At 54.1% G+C, this 23821-nt stretch overlaps 1 protein-coding gene across 1 annotated transcript; it reads left to right on the top strand.

The window, feature by feature from the left end:
• On the top strand, positions 1-22071 carry SEC31B (SEC31 homolog B, COPII component). Its single transcript, XM_075533457.1, is given in 33 exon segments — positions 1-83; positions 637-752; positions 4961-5083; positions 5086-5129; positions 5331-5426; positions 5929-5931; positions 6317-6457; positions 6721-6799; positions 6802-6867; positions 7636-7847; positions 8387-8476; positions 8478-8531; positions 12762-12876; positions 12879-12995; positions 14368-14537; positions 14841-14940; positions 15465-15514; positions 15517-15565; positions 15568-15588; positions 15591-15697; positions 16328-16492; positions 16914-16920; positions 17314-17477; positions 18072-18246; positions 18249-18405; positions 18452-18470; positions 19284-19407; positions 19410-19451; positions 19736-19810; positions 19813-19859; positions 20327-20407; positions 20617-20693; positions 20695-22071. Coding segments are annotated over 33 exon segments (3069 nt in total). The 3' UTR covers positions 20795-22071.
• Positions 22072-23821: the final 1750 nt, after the last annotated feature.

Genomic DNA, 23821 nt, shown 5'->3' with positions numbered 1-23821 from the left:
ATGAAGCTGCAGGGAGTTGTGCGGCCTGCCATCCAAGTGTGGAGTCCGGCTAACCAGTACCCTGTGTATCTGGCCACAGGGACGGTGAGAACGGGGAGCAGGATCCTCTGGAAGTACCTAGGTGAGGTGAAACGTCATAGCTAGAAGTGTCTGGGGAGCATTGGAGAAAGCTGTAGGCTCAGAGGAGTGTGGGAGATGGCTGGTGGCATAAGCAGGGTTGCGTTAGGTATTTTGGGCACCCGGGGGTGGCCTTGGAATATGGATCAAGGCCAGTCGCCTCGTGCTTTCTTGGTTTCTCTGGAGTTACCATTTGAGAAAGGGTATATGCTAGGCCTTTTCTCATTTGCCCTCCTCTCTAGCTCCTAACCCAGAGGTTCTCAACCTGTGGGTCACGACCCCTTTAGAGATCGAAGGACCCTTTCACCATGGGGGTTGCCCGATTCATCACAGTAGCAAAATGACAGTGATGGAGGAGCAACGAAAATAATGTTATGGTTGAGGGGTCACTGACACATGAGGAACTGGATTCAAGGGTCGCGGCATGAGGAAGGTCCAGAACCACGGTTCCGCTCCAAATTCACCAGCCGACTGTTGGTCATATGCTGCCTCTTCTGGACTTCTCTCATGCCCGGGAAATTCTGCGCAGCAGCCAGATGCCTCCTGTATCACAGCCAGCACATTGGAAATCTTTGAGGTCGATTTCAGGGGCCCCTCTCTGGACCTGAAATGCAGGGGAGTCCTTTCTGCCTCCAGTAGGCACTGTGTCTGAACCACACGGAGGTGTGGCTCTTGGAGTGACTGTGTCCACTCAGGGCTCGGAGGGAGGAGAGGAGAAGGGAACTGGCTAAGTTGTAGAGTCGTGAACTCTGGGTTTAACTTGAAAAATAATTTAAAACACAGCCACCTTCGCCGTTCTGACCACCAGCGACTGCGGTGTCTAGCAGAAAGCACAGGATAGATATCACGCAAGTCCAGAACCATGTGGACCTGACCACCTTGAACCCAGAGGTGTTGGCACTGTTCTCCCCTGGCTCTGGTGAGGATCACAACCTGGCACAATACTCCCCTTTTCGCCAATGATCCCCCCTCACTGATGCCACACACCGATCGAATACTCATAAATTTCCAGTTGTCTCCACATTTTTGTGTCATTGGTAAGGTGACCAGATTTTAACATTGGTAAAGCGGGACACCACTGATAAAACTAATATCCTGGTGAAATAGCCACACGGCAGCCCCAAACCATATACCCTGGCTTGTCGTGCATTCTTTCCAAAAATCGGGACTTTTAAAACGTGCCGCGGGACACGTGAAAAATTGTTAAAAATCGGGACTGTCCCGCCAAAAGCGGGACATCTGGTCACCTTAGTCATTGGGGAAAAGGTGAAATTCACTTTACTTAGGTTACCTATTCTATGTAAAGAATGTACACGTGTTACCACATCATCTTAGTCATAAAGTACAATTTCTATCTTTTTTAGAAAAATAGAATGAGGTAGCTCTCCCTCTCTCACGGAGTGGTGAATGGGCTTCTCCACACACTCCAGAAATCGCCAGTCTAGATCGCAGCTCCCTATCTTGATGATTGATGAGCCCCCGGTGCACTTCTTGGTCTATCTGAGATTCTTTAGACTGAAGTGCCCCTTTTTCACAATTTAACCCAAGGATGATTCTTCTCCCTTTCTTGAGCCCTTCACTTGAAATAACCTTAAGACCCATCACCCTCCCCTTTCTGGCCAGCATTTATCAATTTATGAAAGTATCTCATATTTTTCAGCTTGTTATATCTCTTTGTGTTTCCAAGACTCGTGCTCTCTAAAGAGCAGACCCTCAAGGATTTACCAACCACAACAATGACAAATCTTCCCAGCCCCCAAGTGTGCATTGCGAATGGGTCTCTGAAAGGGACGGGCCGATTCAGCAATGATTCTCCTCCTTGGAAAGGGGACAGTGGGCCCAGGCTCTCATCCACAACCAGCTAAGCCCCAGCTCCAGCACAGTAGTGAACAACACGGCACTAAGGCTTCTTAAGAAACGGACAGCCTATTTCTTGGAACGGAATTCTGCGATCCGCATGGACAGCATTTTGCTTCTTTGTGCCCCTTCAATGCTGTATCGCCAATACCTATTTGAGTGCCTGGTTTATGGTGAGTGCTAAGCAGATATTTGCTGAATGGGTAAGTGAGAGTAAACACTTCTGGCTTCCTAAACCAAAGAGCAGGTGTTCATAGTCAACACTTCAGTTAGCTACGGTCAAGTCAGTCTTAATGTCTTCAGAGCCTTTGAAGGGAGACTGTCTGCTTTGGAGTCAACAAAGTCAAAGGGACCTTTTGAAATGTTGGTACTGAATGTGGAAGTCATCAACTCTTCCCCTCGCACTCTGGTTCTAAACTGCAGGTACCTGGGGCTGGAGACAAAATAAAACACACAGAGCTCACTGTTTCTTCTCTACTTTTCTTTCTCCAACCAATTTGTGTTAATTTCCAAAGAGCTAAGGAATCCCCTTTGCCAGTGCTTCCGCGGGGGCTTTTGGAAGAAGTCATCTAGACACAGCCAGGGTCGAATGAACTCACTTTTCTCTCTTCCTATTTTTCTCACTGTCTATTCCCACTTGGGTTAAATAGTTGACTTGAAAGTTAGTAACACAACCAATTGATGGAAACTAACCGGGTCTTCAAAGCTACTCCCCTCTCTCTCCTTTATCTGTTTGGTCTTCGCCATGGCACACTAGAAAGCACAGGTGCGGGTCCAGAACACGCCTAAGATGTGTGGCTGAGCTAACTTGCATTTGTCAGTGGTCTGGGGCTTTCTCTTTTCTGCACAAAGACGGGGTTGTGCAAGGTGACTCGAAAGGCCCTTCGGCGCCCTTCTGTTCAGCCTCCTCTTTCTCTTTTCAGCTGTTCCTCCGTCCTTCTTGTATCCTTTCCCTCTTCCCTTTGCCTTTGCATTACTAACTTCACCTATGCTTTTCAAAGCCGTCTCCCTTCCTCTTCCTGCCTTTTCAGCAGACTCATGCCTTAACCAAATTTGGACCCTAAAGTTCCCTTTGCCCTCGCTCCACGATGCTTCAGGGAAATAGCATCAGTCACGAAATAGCCGACTCGATGCGCAAAATTGTGAGCCCAACTGGGCATAGAACATAACCGAAGGAGGTGCACATTTAAGGGACACTGGGCGCAGTCAGACTCCATAGGGATTCGTGAAGCAAGTGATGTTTGGTTTGTCAGATGAGCATCACTGGAGGAAAGGTCGTCAGGAAATGCTGCCTTGCTAATGTCATTGGTCTTTTGGGCCAGAGCTTCTGGGCTTCTTAGAACCCAAGGGTCAGAGGTCAACCTGCAATTTGGTGCCCTCTACCTCCTGTCTCCATTGGGATTCTGGATCTCTTGCGTGGCTTTCCATAACACCTGTCTGACCCATCCTAGGGACAGGCCTGTCAGTGATCTGCCTTCCTGTGTCTTTATCTCACCTCTAGCTCCCGAGGGAGCGTTTCCACCGTCCTCCGGGTGTCTGTGGAAGGGATGCCACCAAGCAGAAACATTTTCTCACTCCCAAGACTTGCTGCTGCAGAGCAGGGGTGGGGAACCTCTTCTCCGCCAGGGGCCATTTGGAGATTGACGGCATCATTCGTGGGCCGTGCCGATCCCACACCTCACCCCTAAAGTGAGTTAGTGGGAACTGCTTCTCCTTGGCAAGCCCTGTGATGTTAGCTGGCCTTGATGGTCAGGCCCCCAGGCTGGATGCCATATACTCTGCCCACAGTGTGCCACCGTGCCCCTACTGCCATTCTGTGTGACTTTCTCATCGACGACCTCCCTCTCTCTGTATCCTGCGTGAGCAATGTGGGCTTCTCCCGTGACTGTTGACCTGCCCTCTGCCCATGCACGCTCTAGTCCCTGGGTGGCGTGGCAGCCTCTGGAGCCAGGGCGGAGCACATGCTTCTGACAACATGGCCGATCTGGCAGCAGCTCCAGCCGTCCTTGTGTCCACTCTACTGACCTGGTTGGAAGGAGTGCTCAGCTCTTCACTTCTAACGGGCTGGCTCTGGTCTAACCACTGGGCAGCCGGGGCCCGGTCCTGTCACCCAGTCTGCTCGGTAACTTTGCCCACTGATCCCAGGCATGGGCACACTGTGATGCAGCCTTCAGTAGGGCTCCGTGCCCTCAGGTGATGTGAGTCAGGCCTCTCTGGGTTGCTGGGGCAATGCCCTGGGCTAGCAGCTGTGCTTAGCATTGGGACGGCTTAGCTACCACCTGTGAGGCTTCAGGGCTCGGCCCTACGCAGACCACCCCAACTTGTCTGCAGGGGCCCAAGTTAGGGATTTTCTTTCGTGTCAGAGACTGGCGGTGCCTGTTTGGACAGCCCCTCTGAATGCTTTCAGCTGCATCAGGACTGCGACCTGAGCCAGAGGGTTGGCCCCATCTGCACTAATCTTCTTACAGCTGTTGACTGCTCCCAGCAGAGCCCTCAGGAGCGGTGACATCGGGAGGTCCCCCCAAGGGGAGATGACTAGGCGATGGCCAAACCACAGGGAATCCTAGTCCGGCCAAGTTGACACAAACCTATCCTAACCTGCCTTGCATTTGAGTTGGGAGGATTAGTAAGTGGAGTAATATTCTTGAAGTCTTGACCACAGAGCCTGGCCCCTGTAAACCCAACAATGCTAACTCCCAAAGCAGCCCCTCTCCCTGCCCTGCCCTGCCCTGCCCTGCCACACCCATACAACTGAGGCACGGGCCTTGAGGCTGCCTGTGCTGTAGAACTGGAAGAGTATTCCAGAGAAAGGGCGGGACACCAGGGAGACAGGTAGCCCCTTGCTAGGGGTGGGGATGCCTGAATAAACTGGCCGAGATGCCCCACTCCCACTGCTTACTGATGGGGGAGGGGGAACCTGAGGAGGCACGGTGCCAGTTCCTTCTCTTTGTCTGCTCCGCAAGCTCCTCTGGGGGACCTCTGGCAGTAGACCTGGGGAAGGTCCTGGCGGCGGGACCTAGGGAAGGAAGGCGGCGGGGAGGACGGCTGCTCACTATGTACCGTGTGGCCCACGCGCTCTCGGGGAAGGAGCCTGCGATTGTGCAGAGGCAGGACACAGTGGCGCTGTCCCAGCCCTCGACTTTAACCGTTTCCAGGTATTGCATTCCTGTGGGTCGGGCTTGGCCACACCGCGAGTGACAGGTGTGGATGGAAGCATTCGCTGCTCTGCCACTGTGCACCTGCCCTGGGAGGTCACAAGGCCCGCTTGGAACGCCTCCAAAGTGGGCCTCTTTCTTTCTTCCCTGCTTTTGTCTCTTCTTGGCGGGGTTGTCTCCATACGCCTGTTCTTCATACAGGTCACCTTCCTGGCCTCAGGGGCCAGTGATTCTGAAATCTTCATTTGAGATTTGAATAACCCGAGTGTGCCAATGACCGCAGGATCCAAGTCACAGGTGAGCCTCCCTGAGCTGCTGCGGACAGCGTGCAAGCTCATTTCCTGGATTAGTCTCTGGTTCGGGGGCCCAGGCCGAGCGCAGGCAGTACCAGGCGGCACCACTGGAGGGCAATAGAGCTCCACTGGCCAGAGCAGTGGCAGGCTTGGGGAAGAGGGTGGGAAGGGGGCTTGGTGTGCCCTCAGTAACTCTCCTGGGGCTTCTGGGAGGAAAATGGAAAAAGTCCAAGATGTTAGGGAAGAGTGGGCATGCGCTGTGTCAGAGTAGGGTTGGGGAGGGCCCTAGACTCAGCAGAGGCGGAACAAGAGTGGGACACCCAGATAGTTCCTTTTCTGTAGGAGCTAGCCAGCGGATTGGGGGTCAGGTGTGCGTTCTGTCTCTGCGTGTGCCTGTCAGCCCGCCTGGGTCCATCTCTATGCTCTCTGACATTCCCAGTCTTCTAGCGACAGAGTCGGGAGGGAAGCTGACTCTGCGTTTGATAGCCCGTGTGCCCTGAATGTAGCAGGTTCCTCTTTCCACCTCACTCTCTCAGGAGCTTCTTGGGTGTCTCTGCCCCTACCACACATATGCCCATCTTTCTTATTTTCAACCCCCTCTTGGTCAGAGAAAACAGGAGGGCTGTTTTCTCATCTTAACTGTATCCTCTCAGCAGCAGCTGGGGTAGGGTCAGGGTAAAACCCCAAATGCTTTGACTCCCTCAGCCTCGACCTCAGTAGTCTACCGGATCCTCCCTGAAGCCTGGTGCCCGCACTCCCTGAGACTCTGCTCATTTGGGTAGCCCACCTCTGCCCTTGGGTTTTCTGTGCTTGGTTGGGAGCAGTGGGACAGGGATGCCCCACGGCCCAGAGGGTGACAAGTTGTTCTCCCAGGCTCCCATGCTGCCTCCGCAGCCCCCAGAAGACATCTGGGCACTCTCTTGGAACCGGCGAGTCCAGCACATTCTGTCTTCTGCTCATCCCAGTGGCAAGGCAGTTGTGTGGGACCTCAGGAAGAAGGAACTGATCATCACAGTCAGTGATCACAACAACAGGGTGTGTAGCAGAGGCCAGAACACAGGCTGCCCAGGCCTCGCCGAGGGAGCGACTTTTCCCTGCCCCAGGTGTCCTGTGGAGAGTGGAAGTGAACAAAGGTGATGTAAGGCTCCAGCCATCCCATTGTTAACAGAGCCATTGTCGCTGTGCCCTGAGGGCTGTGCTGTGCTCAGTCACACAGAAGGTCCCATCTCCCAGGGCAGGAGAGGTGCAGCACCAAGGAAGTCGGTGACATCACCTGTTGGGGTCTGTTTTGTTCCCAGATGCACTGCTCAGGCCTGGCCTGGCACCCAGACAGCCACCCAGCTGGTGCTGTGCTAGAGGATGATCGTCTTCCAGTGATCCACTGTGGGATTTTGCCGCCTCACCCCTGACAGAGCTGGAGAGCCACAGCCCCACCCCTTTTCAAGGCCCTCCCCAGACTCAGTGCTGAGAGACCACAGGAGACTCTGTTGAGTGCCAGGTGTGGACTCCAAGCTGAGGCTGGGGACAAGCTTTTTTTATCTTGGATCACACAGAAAGAATGCGGTACTTTGCACTATCTTTTCGCTTGTACCAGCATGTGGTTTTTTCTGAAAAGCTGTAGGGCACAGAAGCGGAGCATTTTATTTTCGCAGTTAAGCTGACCTTGACACAAGCTTGGGGTCACCCTGTTTTCTTCTGTTCTTATTGAAAACTGAGAACAATTTCACCCAGAACAATTCCAACTTCTTTATCACCTTGCACATCATCACATTCCTCATCACAGCCTCCTCATATTCCTTATCAAATTTCTTAGCACAAGGATAATGCTCATTTCCTTGAGTGATGAGGTGTCTTCCTCCGAATCTCCCCCTTATGAAGAGAAACTTCCCTTCATCCTCCCGGTATTGCCACTCTTGCCACTGGTCCTGAAGGGATCATCCGCCCTGGATTCCCTGTGTTTCCACTTCCTATCTGCACCAGTGTACATCCTCTGGTCTATCCAGATTTGTAAGGTAGAATTGGGATCATGATAGTGGGGCGGGGGAGGAAACATTTAGGAACTAGAGGAAAGTTATATGTTTCATTGTTGCTGCCCTGCACCCTGATGGGGTAGAAAGGGGGAACCAATTACAAGGATCTACATATAAGCTCCTCCGTGGGAGATTGACAGCAGACAAGTGGGTGAAGGGAGACATCTGGTTTCTTTGCTGCAGCTGGGTCTTTGGGATTTCTGGGACTGCGTGGTTCCATTCCTCCATATTGGGTTGTATTTAAGCTACCAAGCCAGAGCAGTTGGTGCTTTGATGTGCAGGGGTGCCCTCGGGTCCCTCCGGTGTCCTCAGCCGCCTCCTTTGATGGCTGGATCAGTTTGTACTCTGTGATGGGTAGAAGCTGGGAAGTCCAGCAGATGAGACTCACTGACAAGGTTTGAAGGGCTTGATGGGAATGCTGGAAGGGACTCTGTTGTCAGGAGAAAGAGGGACATGCGACCTGGGAAGAGAGGAAGGTTGTTGGGGACTGGGAGACCAGACTGAGCTTAGGAGGCCTGCACTTTGCTCCAGGGCCTGCTGTCCTGGAGTGTGTCGGTCCATGCCACTACAGAGGAGGCCTCCACCTTGACTTGGGTTCTTGGATGTTCCCCGTAGTGTAGGCTTTCAAGGGCCCCAGACCTCCATGCTGGACCCTGATTTCGGGAGGATGGATTGTTTTGCCTCCCTCTCTCCCCTGGGCCTTTTCAGTATCACACTCTGCTGTTGACCTTGGTCGCAGGAGGCTCTGCGGAGCTTCCCCGCAGCATAGGAGTGCCGTTCTCATTCCCAGGCCCAGCCCTATCTGCCCGAATATGGGAGTCTGGCTCTCCCAGGCCACGGTATCTCAAGGGTTCCCCTGAAAAGGAATTCACAGGCAGAGTTTGCAGCCGATTCTTGGCTCCAGCTGGTGACAGAGGTGTCCTTTTGCCCTCAGATCTCCGCTTCCTTCAGCAAAAGTCAGCCTCTCCCACCGCTGCAGGGGCCAGAGCAGGTGGCCCAATGGACAGTGATGCCTTCCCTGAAGAAAGCCCCCCAAATGGATTGGAAGGCCAGCAGGAGTTTCATTCACTCTAAGTGGGGTGTGTGTGTGTGTGTGTGTGTGTGTGTGTGTGTGTGTGTTCGGGGTGGTGGATGAGCACTTGTGAAGCCCACATGTGCTCAGCATGCAGCAAAGTTCTCCAGGGAGTCCTCCTGTCTCAATTGAGAAGTACTTACTCTTGCCTCCTCTCTCCTCCTCCATCCGTCCTGCACTCTGCTTGCTGTATCAGTAGCCCTCGTGGTCCTGGAGAACAGCCCGGGATTCTCCTCACCTTCCTGAAACCTTTACCTGCCTGGGAGTGAGGGAGCAGAGCAGGAAAGAAGAAATGCAGACTCCCTCACGGTCCCTCCCCCAGTCACACTCTCGGGTCCCCACGGCCTTAGACCTGAGCTCGCTCGCTCAGTGTCCCACTTCGTTGTCTCTTTTGGGTCATGCTATAGTTTATTGTGCCAGCCTGGCCGATAAATACGAGTAGGATTAATTGAAGGGCGGAGGAATAAATGGCTCGGTGAGCCTCGCCTTGCTTGTTCTGTGCCTCAGTTTAAAGGGGTACACTACCTGTGGGATGCCTAGCCTGTGGACTGTGTCGCTGTAAGGTGAGGTCCCTTCAAGCCCACGTGATTGGAATGTTCATCTCTGGAGCTGGGGACTGACAGTTGGTGACAGTTGGTGACTTGCCTTGCTGTTTGCTGCCTGGGGATATATAGCCCAGCTCTCTCTACAGTAGGGGACTGACACTGGCGGCTCTCAAGCCTTAAAGGACTGCTAGTGTCACACTGCTTTATAATTTAACTGTTAATTTCTTGTATTATCTATCTGTATATAATTTAACGGTTCATTTCTTGTATTATATATCTATCTTTATAAATATATTTGTGTATAATTACTAGCAATCTGGTTTGTCTCTCTAGAGAACCCTGTCCAACACAGGTCACCACTTCTTTCCCATGCGCTCGTAGTGCTCCACATGACTCCCCTGTCTTCATGAGTCATCCCTCGCCCTCCTGCCTCTGCCTGGGCCCTTCCCTCCGCGTCCTCTCCGGTGCCCATTGAAGCCTGCTGCAGCCGTTCAAGGCCCCCTTCCACCCACCCCCTCCACAGGACCCTTCTTTGGTCCTAGGCAGATGAACCTCATTTCTGGGACCCCCAGTTTCACAGTCCTACAGTGGTACGTACCACCTGGATGAAAGACACACGCGCACATCCACTCCTCGCTCACTCTGAGACCCGGTACTAAAGCACATGCGTGCTCGCTCATTTTCCTCTCCCCCGAGCCTCGCTTCTCAAACTCCAGTCTACGCTTTATTGCAATTCAGATTCTGGCTCATCCCATCTGGGAGGTTGTTAGGTTGAGTGGCTACAAAGTTGACTCCCCCTCCTGGTGACTCCCCCTTGTGTGTGCCACAGGATCGTCGGTGGCACGTGCTGGGCTGCTAACTGGAAGGTCAGCCGTTCGAAGCCACCAGCCCCTCGGTGGGAGAAAGATGAGGTTTTCCACCCCCATAAAGATGGACAATCTTCACCGAACCCGCAGGAGCAGTTCCCCTCGGCCCCGCAGGATCGCGACGAGCTTGATGGCAGTGAGTTTGTTTTAGAAATCACATGTTTCTTCCCAGACACCTCTGGGTAGACTGGCAGCCTCTGGATTCGGCGCGCAGCACACAGGGTCTCTGAGGGCTCCAGTTTCTGCGGGCCAGGCAGTCCCCCAGGGAGCCCTGCTGCTGTTCCGAGGAACCCCTGGATGGAGCAGGGCTCTGAGTTGCCGAACAAGATGCGTTCAGTATTGGGTTTGACTGGAAAACAAATGTGTGAAAGTAGAGTTTTGTTTTCACGGCTTCATGAGACATTAAGAAAGCAAGGCGAGCACAAGGAGCCCTGGTGGCGTCGTGGGCTGTGCACTGAGTGGCTAACCAAAAAGTCAAGGTTCAAACCCACCCGCCGCTCCATGGAAGAAAAATAAGAGCGGTCTGCTCGTGTAACGATGCAAAGGTTCAGAACCCCCAAGGGGCAGTTCTGTACCCTAAAGGGTCCCTGTGAGTTAGAATTGACTGGGCAGTCGTTAGAGTTGGGTGAGGCTGACACAGGACCCCGGGGCCACCGTGGGCAAAACACTCACCTCTTCACCCGAAGGTCAGAGCTTGACCCTGCAGGCTGCTCCCCGGAAGAAAGACGTGGGGTCCACTTCTGGAAAGCTGGACAGCCTTGGGGAGCCTCTGGGGCTGCTCTACTCTGTCCTCAAGACAGAAGGCCACTCGGCGGCAGCGGCTTTGGTTTTGGAAGACTAATACTCGAGGCCGTGACACGTAAACAGTGAGGTCAGGAATTTGGAAGCGAAGGTTATGGGGCTCGAACTCTTATCACACCCTTGTTACTTAGTATCTGGGAAATCTTGGACAAGCTACCTAACCACTCAGAACTTCCGGGTAAAAAGAGAGACAGACACACCTGCTCAGCTTATGCTAGTGAACCGGCATGCACCGCACATGAGAATCCATGTGGACACGCGTAAAGTTCTAAAGGCTCGTACCAAGTTACGGTGGTTGTGCGTCTGTGGCGTACATTCTGTGCTTGTGAAAGAATGTCGTGGGGGTGGAGCTTGGCTTCCTCAGACTTGAGAAGAAGGAACGTGAATCCAATCAGCAGCAGCTCAAGGCTAAAGCCTGGGAGTCAGAGGTCAAACGTGCATCACCCTCTCACCCCATTTACCAATTCTGATACCGAACACCCCTCCCATGCCTCTCTAGTCTGCTGGCTTCAGGGATGTGTGACAATGGTCACCCAGAGCTCAGACAGTACCCACTCTGAGGGAAGTAATCAGGGAAGTTAGGATCAGAAATTTTCAGGGTACAATTGTTCAGTCATGCAGCCCCTTGGCCTTTGCCCTCCTTGCGCCCTTGACTTGGCAGTTGCTGCTGCTCCTGCCACCCCTCTGGAGTCACAGCTGCGGTGTCACTGCCTCCTGGATCGAGGAGGGTCCATGTACAGAGCTCACAAGATCCCAGAGACAGGCTTTACGCTCTACTCCCTTACAGCCCTGTCCTCTGGGGGAATCACAAAGACGAGGGCTAGAAGGGCCATGGCCGGTACTTCACTGCGCCTGAGTGCTGCCAAGTCCAGAGAAGTCCGAATTCGCGGGGGAACGTTTGCTAGGAAGGCGGCGCTCGGCAAGGGAAGGAACGAGTGGCTCAGGAGGGGAGCAGCCCGGCCCGTCCACCCCGCTGCGCATCACAGCCAGCTAGCCGTCTGAGGAACCGTCTGAGGAACCGGAAAAATAGGACTGCCTGCTTGCTCCCCGCAGGGAGCCTGATACCCTTGTCTGGGCTCCAGCCTAGGCACCCTGGCTATGCCTGTCAGAAGAACTTTCTAGGTGCTTTTATTGAGCAGCGAGGTGGTGACCTGCTGGAGCAAAGGCACTTAAGCTCTGCTTTTGTTCTGGGGGCTTTGCTAGCGTGTCTCCTTGGGCAGGCAGGCTGCCCCAGGTGGGGGATCGGGCGGTGAGCGAAGGCCCAGAAGTCAGAGCAAGCGGAGTATTTGGGGATGTGGGGAGACAAGAGCAGGGCGAGGGCTGTGGCAAGGGCAGGCTGGGTGCTGCTCTGGGAGGACTTGTGCCCCTAGTGGCAGAGGAGCTCAGGTCCCTCCTGGGGCCTGGCGGAACCAGGACAAGCCTGAGTCGGGGAAGGGCGAGGGTTTGGATTAGAGGAGGGGATGCGAATGGAACGGAGGGGACCTGTAGGAGAGACACGGAACAGAGAAAGCTCCGACTGCCGTTGCTTGGCTGTACGCTCACTGCCACTGAGTCCATTCGGATTCCTAGCAGCCTTCTAGGACCAGCTAGACCTGCCTCCGTGGGTTTCCAAGACTCTTTGTGGGAGTAGAAAGCCTCTTCTTTCTCCTGTAGATTGACTGGCAGTTTTGAACTGCCGACCTTGTGAGCAGCCCACTGCAGAACCATTACCCAGGGCTCCTTGCCCTTCCTAGTGGTGTATAAAAACGTGCTGAAGCCTGGGTGACTAGGAGAATGGTGGTCCCAGGACAGGCGAGGAGAAGAGTCGTGTGGTGACGTTTGGAGCAGATGGTGCTAAGCACGCAGAGATGGTTTAGGCCCAGCTGTGCAGCTGTACTCGACTCCTGCTCCTGTCCCACCCCAAGAGGCTCTTGCTATTGACTTTCTATCTTGGGGTTGACCAATAGGCTACCTTCCCTGGGATTCTCATTTGCCTCAAAGGGATGACCTTCGCCCTTTTTGGTTTTTCCTTACCAGTTTGGGGAGAAGTTGGTTTCCTTTGTCTTTCCCAGCGCCCCTGCCCACCAGGTGCCGCAGCCTGGTGCCGGCCTTGTCTCCATCAGTCAAGTGAGCGTGGAATCTGAATTCCTGATGCGGTCTGCTAGCTGCAGGCAGCCCTGAGGTCAGGAAATCTCCTGACTTATTGTCAGAGTAAGATCCAGCAGATGGCGCTGCCCACTGAAGAGCCGCTCTGGCAGTTCCTGCAGGTAGGACGCTTGGGTGGGTGGGGGACTGACCACTCTGAGCGGTTGCTCCATCTGGCTGCGAATCCAAAAATCTGCAGATGCTCTTGTGCCTTAGATAAGATGGCCTGGAGGAAGACCGGTGGCAGAATTCAGGGTTCAGGGCATGGTCAACAGGGGGCCAGGCTAGCTCACCCAGATTAGGGAGGGCGACAGGCAGGCTTGGCCTGCAGTGTCAGACACCAAGTAGGCTGCCATCCCCCGGCAACTGTACCTAAGGAGGCTTCTCAGAGACGCCCCTTGCCCTGTTTCTTCGGAAGGATATGGGACAGGCACCATAGCTCATCGGGGTCACATCAGGTCCCTTCTGTGGGCCTCCTGGCAGCAGTGCACCCAGCAGTCCACAGAGCCATTCTCAGGAATTCTTCAGCTTCCCAGAAGATGGCTCAGGTGCAAGGAAGCTTGATGTTTGTCGAACAGCATCTGTGTAAGCTGCCTGGACTCAGAAACTTCCTGTGCCGCTGGGGCCAATGGCTCATAACAACCCCATAAACACAGCGTCCAAAGCCCCTGCCAGGGTCCTGTCTGTCCATGTCCAGGAGTCATTGCAACCAAGTGTCCCCTTGGTTATTTGGGGTTCATCTAGACTTCCTTCCAGTCCAGGTGCAATGTAGCTGTCACAGCAACGTTGCCAAGAAGCAGAGTTGGCATTTGACCTTGATCAGGTAGCGGATTGAGGAAGCCAGCCGAGGGGCAAATGATCCTGCAGCCGCCGCGAGGGTTGGCTAACACTTGGCCCACAGGCCGCAGTAAACCAGCTCTGGGAGGGGCCTCAACAGGGGCACTGCAGGCAGCACGAGGAACTCTGCTTGAGGGTCCAGGCCGAGGCCCCGCTTGGTGCAGGAGGCAGGTTCTCATCCAGCGAACAGAGGCTCCTCTGTGTCCTGGGATCCCTTAGGCAAGCCCGGAACAAGGCTCCAGGATGGATGATCCAGGAAAGACGAGCTGCAAAAGAAGGCAGGCAGTAAGCTCCACGTCACGTCGGAAACTTGACTCAGAGTGAGAGACTCTCTGCAGAGAAACCCTCCCCACCCCCCCAGGTTCATCAGTGCGCATGCCAGTGTGGGGCCTCCTGGGCTTAGGGTTTCGCCAGGAAAATAGCTCAAGGGTCTAGGAGAGGGACTGGTCCAAACTCACGGCCGAAGAGCTGTGGGACAGGGTCGAACTGCCCCTTGTGAGCTTCCAACACTCACTGCTGAGGAGAGTAGAAAGCCCCATCTTCCTCCAGCGAGCATCCACTAGGTGACTTCAAACTGCTGTCCTTGCAGTTAGCAGCCCAATGCACAGCCACGGCGGCGGCACCAGGGCGCCCTTGGAGAGTCCAGGGTGTGGCATATGGAGATGGGCAGATTTCATGCTGGGGAGCGTGGCACTCACCCTGTCGGTGACCACATGGTTGAAGAGTGACTTGGGGCTGTGTGACATCCCTCAGCCCAAAGGAAATGACCTTGACAGTACCAGACCGCAGACCTTCTGCAGCAAGGACAGTGGGAACCCAACCAGCCAGAGCCAGGAGACACCCCTTTAGGACAGTGTCCTTCCTTCTAGACCTGGACTTTGCTTTCCCAAGTGTTCAGCATTTTCAGAAATCTTCAAGCTCCTCAGCTCTCTCTAAGAATGAGGGCAAGGCCCCAAGTCCACACACTTCTGGGCTGGTAGTAGAGTCTTGTCTTAACCATGAACTAGGACCCTTTCCAAATAACCCTGGCCTGATTCCTCCTTTAGCTCCGCCATTAAGGGCCAAGGAGTCGATCCCTCGGAGATGGTCGTGAAGCCCGCTGGGTTCCGTTCCTAGCCAGTCCCTCTGTCCGTCCCTGTCCAGGCTTCTGCACACACCACAGAGGAAGCCTCAGCCTTCTTGAGCTTCTTTGATGAACTGCTCCAGCAGACCATGGCTCCATGGGAGAGTCCCATCACAGAAGGTACCCTGCCCTAGGGAGAAGGAGCCCTCTGCTTGGGAGTAGGTGGACCCAAAGGTCCTGATGTGAAGATACTCCCTTCTGATCCCTTGCCTCCTTCCCATTGTCTCGAATGCTGGGAGCACCTTTTCCTGGTGAGACCCCTCTCTCTCTTTGCTTGTAGATTTTCATGGATGAGCTCTTCCTAGGGGAGACTTTCCCCAAGATAGTTGTCCCTATCCTTTTTTGGCTTCTTGCTTAAAGGACTGTGACTTTGCCCTTGTTGAGCACGTATACCCAAGAGCAATGCCACTGCCACAGGAAGGCCCTCCCGGTCGTGGGCCTCTCCTTACAGTTACTGCTGGACCTGAGCACCTGGCACCTGGTCCCCTGACTGGGGAAGGCTGAAAGTTGGAGAGTTGGGGTGGGGGAGGGTTGGTCTGGGGAAAGAAGAGCTGAGCGATGACGTAAGAGATAGGGGAGGTGCCATGTGGGCCCTGTAGGGGACTGGGAACAAGTCTGCTGGGGCAGCCAATCTCTGCCTGCAGATACCGATGGACTTCTGAGTCAGGCCCTCCTGCTTGGGTCAGGCTCTCCTGCTTGGGGAGCTGGGCCCCGGCCTTGGAGCTGTGTCTGCGGGAAGAGTGCTTTGTGATGCGCTCCTCCTGGCCCAGGCGGGGGCGAGGACCTGCTGAGGAGAGCACAGATGAGCTACTTGACCAAGAGGAAGACCGGAATCTCCACAGTATCTGCCCACCATGCAGGAGAGGAGTGGGCGACGGCTTGGACCTTGTCTGCTGGATGGTGTGCTTAGAGTCTCTTTCTTCTCACTCCAACTATCCGGGCCCCTCCCTCACCCCCAGGCCCTAGGCCGAGTCCAAGAGGAAGCCTGCTCGAGAGCAACTCTTTGGAATCTGTCCCCGTGCGTGCGTGGCTCCTGCTGCCAGGGTGGCCGAATAGATGTGTCTACCAAGTGCTGCGAGACTGCAGGGAAGGGACCAATTTTGCCTTTAAGAACCAGAGAATGCTTCCCAGTGGTTCAGATGGTTGAGCTGGACCTTCAAAGAGAAGTAGCCTACTAGCAGATGTAGCACACTCCAGACAGAGCATTAAAGAGGGAGGTGTGTAAGTTCAGGGCTGGGCCTAGGGGGCTGTGAAGGGCTACCGTGTACTTTGACTGCTCTGTGGAGCCAGGTTTCATATATATATATATATTTGGAGCCAGGCTTCTAAATGGATGTTCTGGAAGAGTTTTTCCTCATTGCAGCGCTTGCAGGCACCGGTGCAGCAACTCAGGGTATATATATATATATATATATATATATATATATATATATATATATATATATATATATATATATATATATATATATATTTGGAGCCAGGCTTCTAAATGGATGTTCTGGAAGAGTTTTTCCTCATTGCAGCGCTTGCAGGCACCGGTGCAGCAACTCAGGGTTCTGATATCTTGGTCCAACTGTCTCCCCTTTTTCCTTTCCTGCTGGTTGCTGTGGGGGCCACCCCTCACTCTAAGGAGACATCATCTTCCAGATTGGGATTGCAGGCCCCTCCGAAGGTAACTGCTTAGTTACTTGTTCGGGATTTAAAAGTAATTATAAATGCCTACCATCTCTCAGGCATGGTCCTAAGCATTGGGATATTTTAGTGACCTTCCAGAGCATATATTCAGCTGTTTTTTTCTAAGCATCCTAGTGAACAACAATTAGACTCTTAGAACAGATCCTTGCCCGTAGGTAGCTCATCGTCTAGTGCAGGCGTCCTCAAACTACGGGCCACATGCGGCCCACCGAGGACATTTATCTGGCCTGCCAAGTGTTTTTGCCCTGCGTGTTTTTTACTTCAAAATAAGATATGTGCAGTGTGCATAGGAATTCGTTTATAGTTTTTTTGTTTTTTTTAAACTATAGTCCGGCCCTCCAACAGGTCTGAGGGACAGTGAACTGGCCCCGCTTAAAAAGTTTAAATGTTCTCGGCAGGCCGAATGTGGCCCTCAGGCCGTAGTTTGAGGACGCCTGGCTTAGAAGCATCCTCCAGGGAAGTCACCGGGTAGGAAGATTTATTTATTTTTGTGGAGATGGGGATGGGGGCGGATGGGGGTGGGGTTTAATTACAAATTCAATTTCCATAAGAGTTACAGGACTATTCTGTTCTCTTTTTCATCTTGGCTGAGATTTAGTCGTTTGTAGTTTTTGAAGATTCACCCAGTTCGCTAAAGTTACTTAATTTATGAGTGTAAAGTTATTTGCAGTATTTCCTTCTTTGCATTTTAATGGCCTCTGGATTTGTTTTGAATATCTTTTATTTCACTTCCGATACTTGACGATTTGTGTTTTCTGGGAGGTCCTAGTGGTTAAGCACTCAGTTGCTAACCCAAAGGTTGGTGGTTCAACGCCACAGCCACTGGGCGGGAAGAAGATTGGCCAAGAGTTTTCACTCCTCAGTCACCGCCAGCGATGCCTTTGCTGCCGCCCCAGCTTAGCCTTTATCAAGCTTCCAAGGCCCAGAAGATAAGTGACTACAGGGCACCTGGGCCGCAGGCAGCCCAGTGAGTGCACAACAGAGTGAAGAGCTCTCTGGACAGGGCACAGGGCTCTCAGGAAAGCCATTGGCGTGGCCCGAGGGGTGCCCCGTGGGGGTCTGGGAAGCAGGGGTTCATTCCAGTAAGCAATAACAACTGCCTAGTGACTATCCAACAGATCAGAATGGTGCCTGTCCATTTCTGAGGTCATCAATCAACATGGGAGGGAGCAGAAAGCTTTATCCTTCTCCCTAGGGGTGGCTGGTGAGTTTGAACTGCTGACCTTACGGTTAGCAGCCCAGTGCATAACCCACGACACCACCAGGGCTTCGGTGAGAGGAACCTGGAAATTGGAGTGTGAATGCCCAGCACTCTCACTCGCTGTCCCGTGGACAATGCGCTTGGCTCTCTGTTTCTTCTGCAACGTGAGAGGGACGATTACGCGGCCTTGCCACCCTCAAGGAGGGTTCTGAGGGTGAACTCAGAGTAGAATTCTAAGTATTCTGTAAATAAATGGTGGATCTCTAGCCACATGTCAGAATCAGAGATTATGAGTATAAAATTACTTGATGACCGCTGCCTTATTCCTTCCTGATGTGCTCTGGGTCTCTCCCAGTTTGCCGTGGAGTGGCACAAGACCTGTGTGTGCTCCGCGTCAGCCGTGTCTCAGCCACAGCTCTTGGGGGGACGAAGGACTCAAGCTCCTAATCCTGTTGGACTCCCAGGAGTGTGGCTTCTTTTGGGCCCCCCTCCGCCCATGGCACCCCCAGACTTCATGCAGCCTGAGACTCCCAACTGTTCCCTGGGAGACTGCCCGGGCCCAGCCCTATGAGCTTGGAGCCTCCAGCCCCTCCTGCCAACTGCCTTGTGGCATGCCCTCCAGGAGGTCCAGGTGCTCCGTGCCCTGGTGCCCTCCCCACAGCTGGCATCTCCAGGCCTCACACAGGTTAGTCTTCCTTCAGCAGCTTGCCTCTCCTTCCCTACCTCCACCCCGAGTCTCCTAGGGATGGAGGAAGTAAAGTGTGGCTGGTCGGGAGAGCGAAGGATAAGGGACTCCCAACCGGAACATGGCGATGATCTCTGTGTCCCAGGCCTCCAGTCTTCCCGACATGCCCATAACGCCCTCTATCTTTGTTACTACACAGGGTCCCAACGTTCCTGGAGAGATGAGATAGCCCCCAGAGAACATCTACTGAGGAAAGAGGTCCGTGCATCCCCCCACCGCCTTTTCCCCGCCCCACCCCCCAGCTGACTCATGCAATCACCAATGACCTGCATGCTAGTTCTGTGCAGAATCCAGCCCAGTCCTTCCCCTTCCATAGCATCCACTCTTTCCTTTCATACTTTCCCCTCCTCCTCTTTCCCTCTTGGCTGCCAACCATAAAGTTGGTGGTTCAAATCCACGAGCCCCTCTGTGGGAGAAAGACGAGGCTGGCTGCTTTGTAAATACTTCCTGTCTTGAAACCCTGATACAGGATTGTTATGAGTCAGATTCAACTCGGTGGCTCCCTCACCACTCACTGCCATTGAGTCCATTCTGCCGCATAGTGACCCTAGATGGCAGAGTTACTGGGACCAACTGTGGGAGACTAGAAAGCCTCCTCTTTCTCCTGGGAGGCAGCCAGTGGGGTCCAACGACTAACCTTGAGGTTGATGGCCCAGCATGCCCCCAGGGCTCACTGACGGTGGAGCATCTTCCTCCTTTTTCTCTTTCCTCCGTGCACCAGTCCCCACCACTTCCCACTTCTCTCTCATGATTCTGTCCCTCTTTTCCCTCAAAAACTGCTGTCCCTGACCACAACGAAGATCTCGGGAGTCTGGAGCCTAGGCTCATGGTCCTTGCTTTCTTTCCCTCAAGCTGCCCCCTGTCTTTACACCCCCTGCACCAATGACTGCTCCAGTCATGAGCCTCACCCTTGAACCTGGAGGGGGCCTTTCCTCACAGCCCACAGCCCTGGTGTGGGCCATGCTCCCCCGGGGGCTCCAGGAGACATCAGAGAGCAGGTGACAGGCACAGTGGGCCCCCCTCCCTGGGGAGCCTCCCAAACCTCTTTGGGTACAGGAAAGCAGGAACATGGAAGATAGTCCTTGTTTCTGGAGTTAGACGTGGTCTGAGTGGAAGGAGACGGGGGTCGGGGACCGGGGTGTCTTTATTGCAGAGAAGGGGTGGGGCCTCTCTTCGCAACTCTGCTCTAGGAAGAGCAGCGTGGCTCTCGAAGTCACTGAAGACAAGTCCTTTGGGATGCTATGAGGACCCCTCGCCTGTCTGCCCTGTCTCTCTGCTTCTTCTGCAGCAGCTGCCATCTGAGAAGATGGACAGGAAAGCGCTGCCCCCAGAGCATCAGTCTTTGAAGACCAGTTTGACACCCTTCTGCAACGCTGCTCCCTGGCCGTCAGGGACTCCGTAAGCCTCAGAATACCCTTCTCAACACCCCCTCCCTGGTTCCAGGACCCCTGAGCTGTGGGCCAGATCCTTGTGTGATTCTCACTTCCTCCTGCCCTGCCCTGTGTCTTACCCTCCATCCCTATGTGCCTGAGACTTCCATCCTGGAGTAGTGGTTGGGGAGGGGGTTGGAATCTAGCTTGAAGTCTAGCTCCCTGGAGATAGGACCCAGCAGGATCAAGTTTTAACTCTTAGGAAGGTGGCAGGAGTCCTGGGAGGTGGCAGGCAGGAGTCACGAGGCCTGCTGTCCATTCATGAGCTCTCCTCACTGGAGCAAGGCACTGATCCTCTTTGCACCCATCCTTTCCTCCCGAGCAAGGGAGGGGGCAACTTCTCACCCTCCTAGCTCTGATATCCTGTGACTCTCCATTGTCCTGTGAAGGGTTAGGGGCTGGGATTGGGGTCAGAATCCATTTCCCTCTCTGAAGAAGACTAAACAGAAGTTGGACGAGGCAGCCCAACTTCTAGAATGTCTGTACGAGAAGCTCTGGGGGGGGGGGGGACGGTAAGTGTACCTCTGCCTCCTGCCTTTCCTCCATCACCTGTGCCCAGAGGTGCCCAGTGTCTTCTCTTCCCATATGCTTCCCTGCCCTGGGTTCTCCCCCAGAGACATCTTGCCTGGCCTGAGTGCCAGAACTTGAGTCCCTCCTGACCCTCCCATGCTGCCCGGGGAAGGGCTGGCATGTATGCCATAACACCCGTGTCCCTCTCCCTACAGCTCTCGCCTCAGGTTGTGGCTGGGCTCTGGGAGGTGGCTCGGTGTGTGGACTTGGGAAGCTTTGAGCAGGGCCTTGCCCGCATGCCCAAGTGGTGGCTGCAGCCACTTCAGCGAGGTGTCCAGCTTTATGCCCCTCCTGAAGGCTGTCCTCACCATTGCTCAGAGGCGGTGGGTCTAAGCCAGGAAGCCCCTTCCACTGTTAGTTAACTTCTCCCCAAAGTAAAGAGGATGTTGAGAACAGGCTGTTTGCTTTCTCCATCCCTCTTCCCTTGCTGCCAGGTTTGGGATGCAGTAGGACTGGCTTCCAACCAGCTGAGTGCCTGCCTGGGGCCCCTTTACGCCCAGGCCTTCTAGGGTCCATCCAAGCCTGGCTTTGCCCAGAGGCAGGGCCCAGGGTCCCTTCTTCCCCTTTCTCTAGTACCACACTCTGACAAGACTTCCTCAGGAGGAGTCTAAGAGGGCAAACAGGATCGTTCCTTCCAAGTCTGCCTCTGTGTACCCATGTTGGGGGTCCTTTGTGTGAACCTTTCTGTGGGTTCGGAACCCAATCTTACCCTCTCTCTGACTTCCTGTGTCCAGGGCCAGGCCCCTCGGTAGCTTCAGGAGGATTTACTTCTTTGGATAAGTCATCGGTTGAGGAACATGAAGTCATGCTGAGAGCGAGCTGTTGCCGTGATTTCTTCCAGTGTGAAAGATGGGCTAGGTCTAGTGGAGGGCATAAGGTATAAAGGAGGGGGGTGTCTTTTGCTGGGCATTGCCTTAGACTATGAGATGGGAGCAGAAGGTCCCTGGACCCACCAGGTTTGGGCCCTGACCCAAGGCCCCAGACCATCTGTTTGGCAAACCTGATTCTGACAAAGGAACCATAGAACAAAAAACTCTTCCGGAACCTTCCTCGAGGGTAAGAGGCTGGCTTGCCCTCCGCTTCCTCCAGTCTCCGGGCTTCCTTTTGTGGCAGAACCCCACAGTGGACCACCAAGGGACTTTTGCAATAAAGCGGCTTTGATTTGGGATCCTCAGTTCTGTCCTCGGCTGGCATCTTCCGGTCTCCTCTGAGCCCCATTTTACACTTGTCTTTCTTTTGAGTCCTCTGCGTTCCTGCCCGTGCCCTGCATTACTCAGAGGAGGGGGTCAGGGTTGGGGAGAGATGGGAGTCAAGAGAGGTGAAGATTGGAGAGGGGCATCCGGTCCAAGTGAATTCGGCTGCAGCTCTGTCCTTGCATTTGTGATCACTCTGGAGTGGGGGTGGGGTGTGTGTGTGTGTATGTGTGTCTGCCCGTCCCTCCTTGCAGACTTTCCCTCACACCACTTCAGAGCTGAAGGCCACTGCACCAAGGGGCCGGGTGCGAAGCCAGGGCATAGGAGCCCTAATCCTGTTGTGGATCCCATCATGTCTGCGGCTCCGAGGGTCTGCTTGGGAGGGAGGGAGGGATGGCTGGGCAGTATTTGTTTGTAAAGCCACTTGCTCTTCAGATAATGCTTGCACTAACTTCAATTGATGAGGCAGTGTGAGCCTCCACAAAGTCCTTTCCCGAAGTGGCTTTGAAGCCAAGAACCCATTGAAGGGAAGAAAGGCCTGGCGAGGGGATTAGTTTGTTCAGCAGCTGTGAATTTCAGTGGGAGGTTGATGAACTCTGAGGTCTTTGTTTAAATTAAAGGGGTGGGGGGAGTTCAGAAAAAAAGCCGCTGCTGGAGCGAGAGCCCCGCTTGGGGCCCCGAACTAACACAAGGAGAAGTCTGAGCCGCGGGGAGTTGTGTGCTGACTGCAGAGACTTTTCCCAACCGCTTTTGGAAAAGGTGTTGTGAGAAGACCAGGGGGCGGAGCGGGGGATTAGCATGTGAAATGAAGTTTTCATGGACTCCGGTGGGGGTAGGCGGCTATTTTAATGGCATTTTGTTCCCTTCGTTTCTCTCCCCAAGCTCTTTAGAGAGGCCGTTGTGCCTCTCTCCCCCTTCCCTGCAGTCTGAGGACCGCCTCTCTGGGAGCCAACATAAATATTTCTCCTCCAGGAATGAGGGTTAATTAAAAGGAAATGAATGAGTGGAAGCATCCAATCCAGACCCACAATAGGCGGGTGCCCCGGCCCGCCCTGCCCGCCCACCAGTGTGGCGGCCGGAGGAGGCCGCCCCGGCGCGTCGGTGCCCTCGCCTGCTGCGAAGGCCAGTCGTGGCTGGGGCAGGGATTCTGTTCAAGACCAGAAAGCCCGGCCGGCCCTCGTGCCAGTGCACAGGCCAGGCACAGGCAGGGGATGGTGCATTGCCCACCCCAACCTTATCACTTCTCAGCACCTCCCTGCACCTGTGTCCTCTAGACCAGACAGCTGGGCTCCGAGGGAGCACAGAGGAGGGCTGGGGTGAGGTCCTGCCCCCCAGGTCATTCTTGAGGGAGGGGGGAGCCTCTTGTGCCCCCTGTAGGGAAGTCCCATGGGGGCTTATTGGGTGATGGGCCAAGGCCCCCCTCTTCTGCACACCAGTTTAAAACCTGTCAAATCCAGGGCTGGATCAGCGGCCCTCAGGTTGTCCAAGTGGGGAGGGGGGTGTCGGGGCAGAGCCCTGGCAGTGGAGTATGGCCCACACCCTAGTTTTTGTCAGGGCAGGTGCTGTGTCTGTGTGCCACTCACCACTGTGAGCACCTTGGTGTTTGCTGAATGAAACGTGAAGAAATAGATATCCCCCAAACCCTGCCATTGAGTCAATGCTAACTCGGGGGCGACCTTGTAGGGCAGGGTCGAACTGCCCCTGGGGGTTTTGGAGACTCTAACACTTCATGGTAGTCAAGGGCCTTGCTGTTTCCAGCAGAGCGGCTAGAGGTTTCAAACTGCTGACCTTGTGGCTAGCAGCCCAGCATTAACCGTCAGTCACCAGGGTTCCTCTAGATAGCACAAGAGGGATCAAAACAGGTCCAACACAGTCCTAATGTCGTGAATCATCTTTGCTTTCTGGAACTTGAGTGGATCGGCACCAGTCATAACCATGTTGGGGTGCAAAGCATAACCAGTTTAAAGGATTTCCTGGTGGAATGGCACGTTCAGGAAGCCCAATGGCTCCCTTCCTCTGATGTCCAAGGGCCTTCGGGAGAATGTAGCTTTGCTTGACCACACTGAACCTCCATCCCAGACCTTCCTCCCGCATCTTCCCAAGTAATTCTGCCCAGTGGGACAGCAAGGTCGGGATGCCGCTGCTTGATTGGGTGGAGGGTGAGTTG

This window comes from Tenrec ecaudatus, chromosome 16 (genome assembly GCF_050624435.1).
Source record: "Tenrec ecaudatus isolate mTenEca1 chromosome 16, mTenEca1.hap1, whole genome shotgun sequence".
NCBI lineage: Eukaryota > Metazoa > Chordata > Mammalia > Afrosoricida > Tenrecidae > Tenrec > Tenrec ecaudatus.
This window is presented reverse-complemented; position numbering and strand designations above follow the sequence as displayed.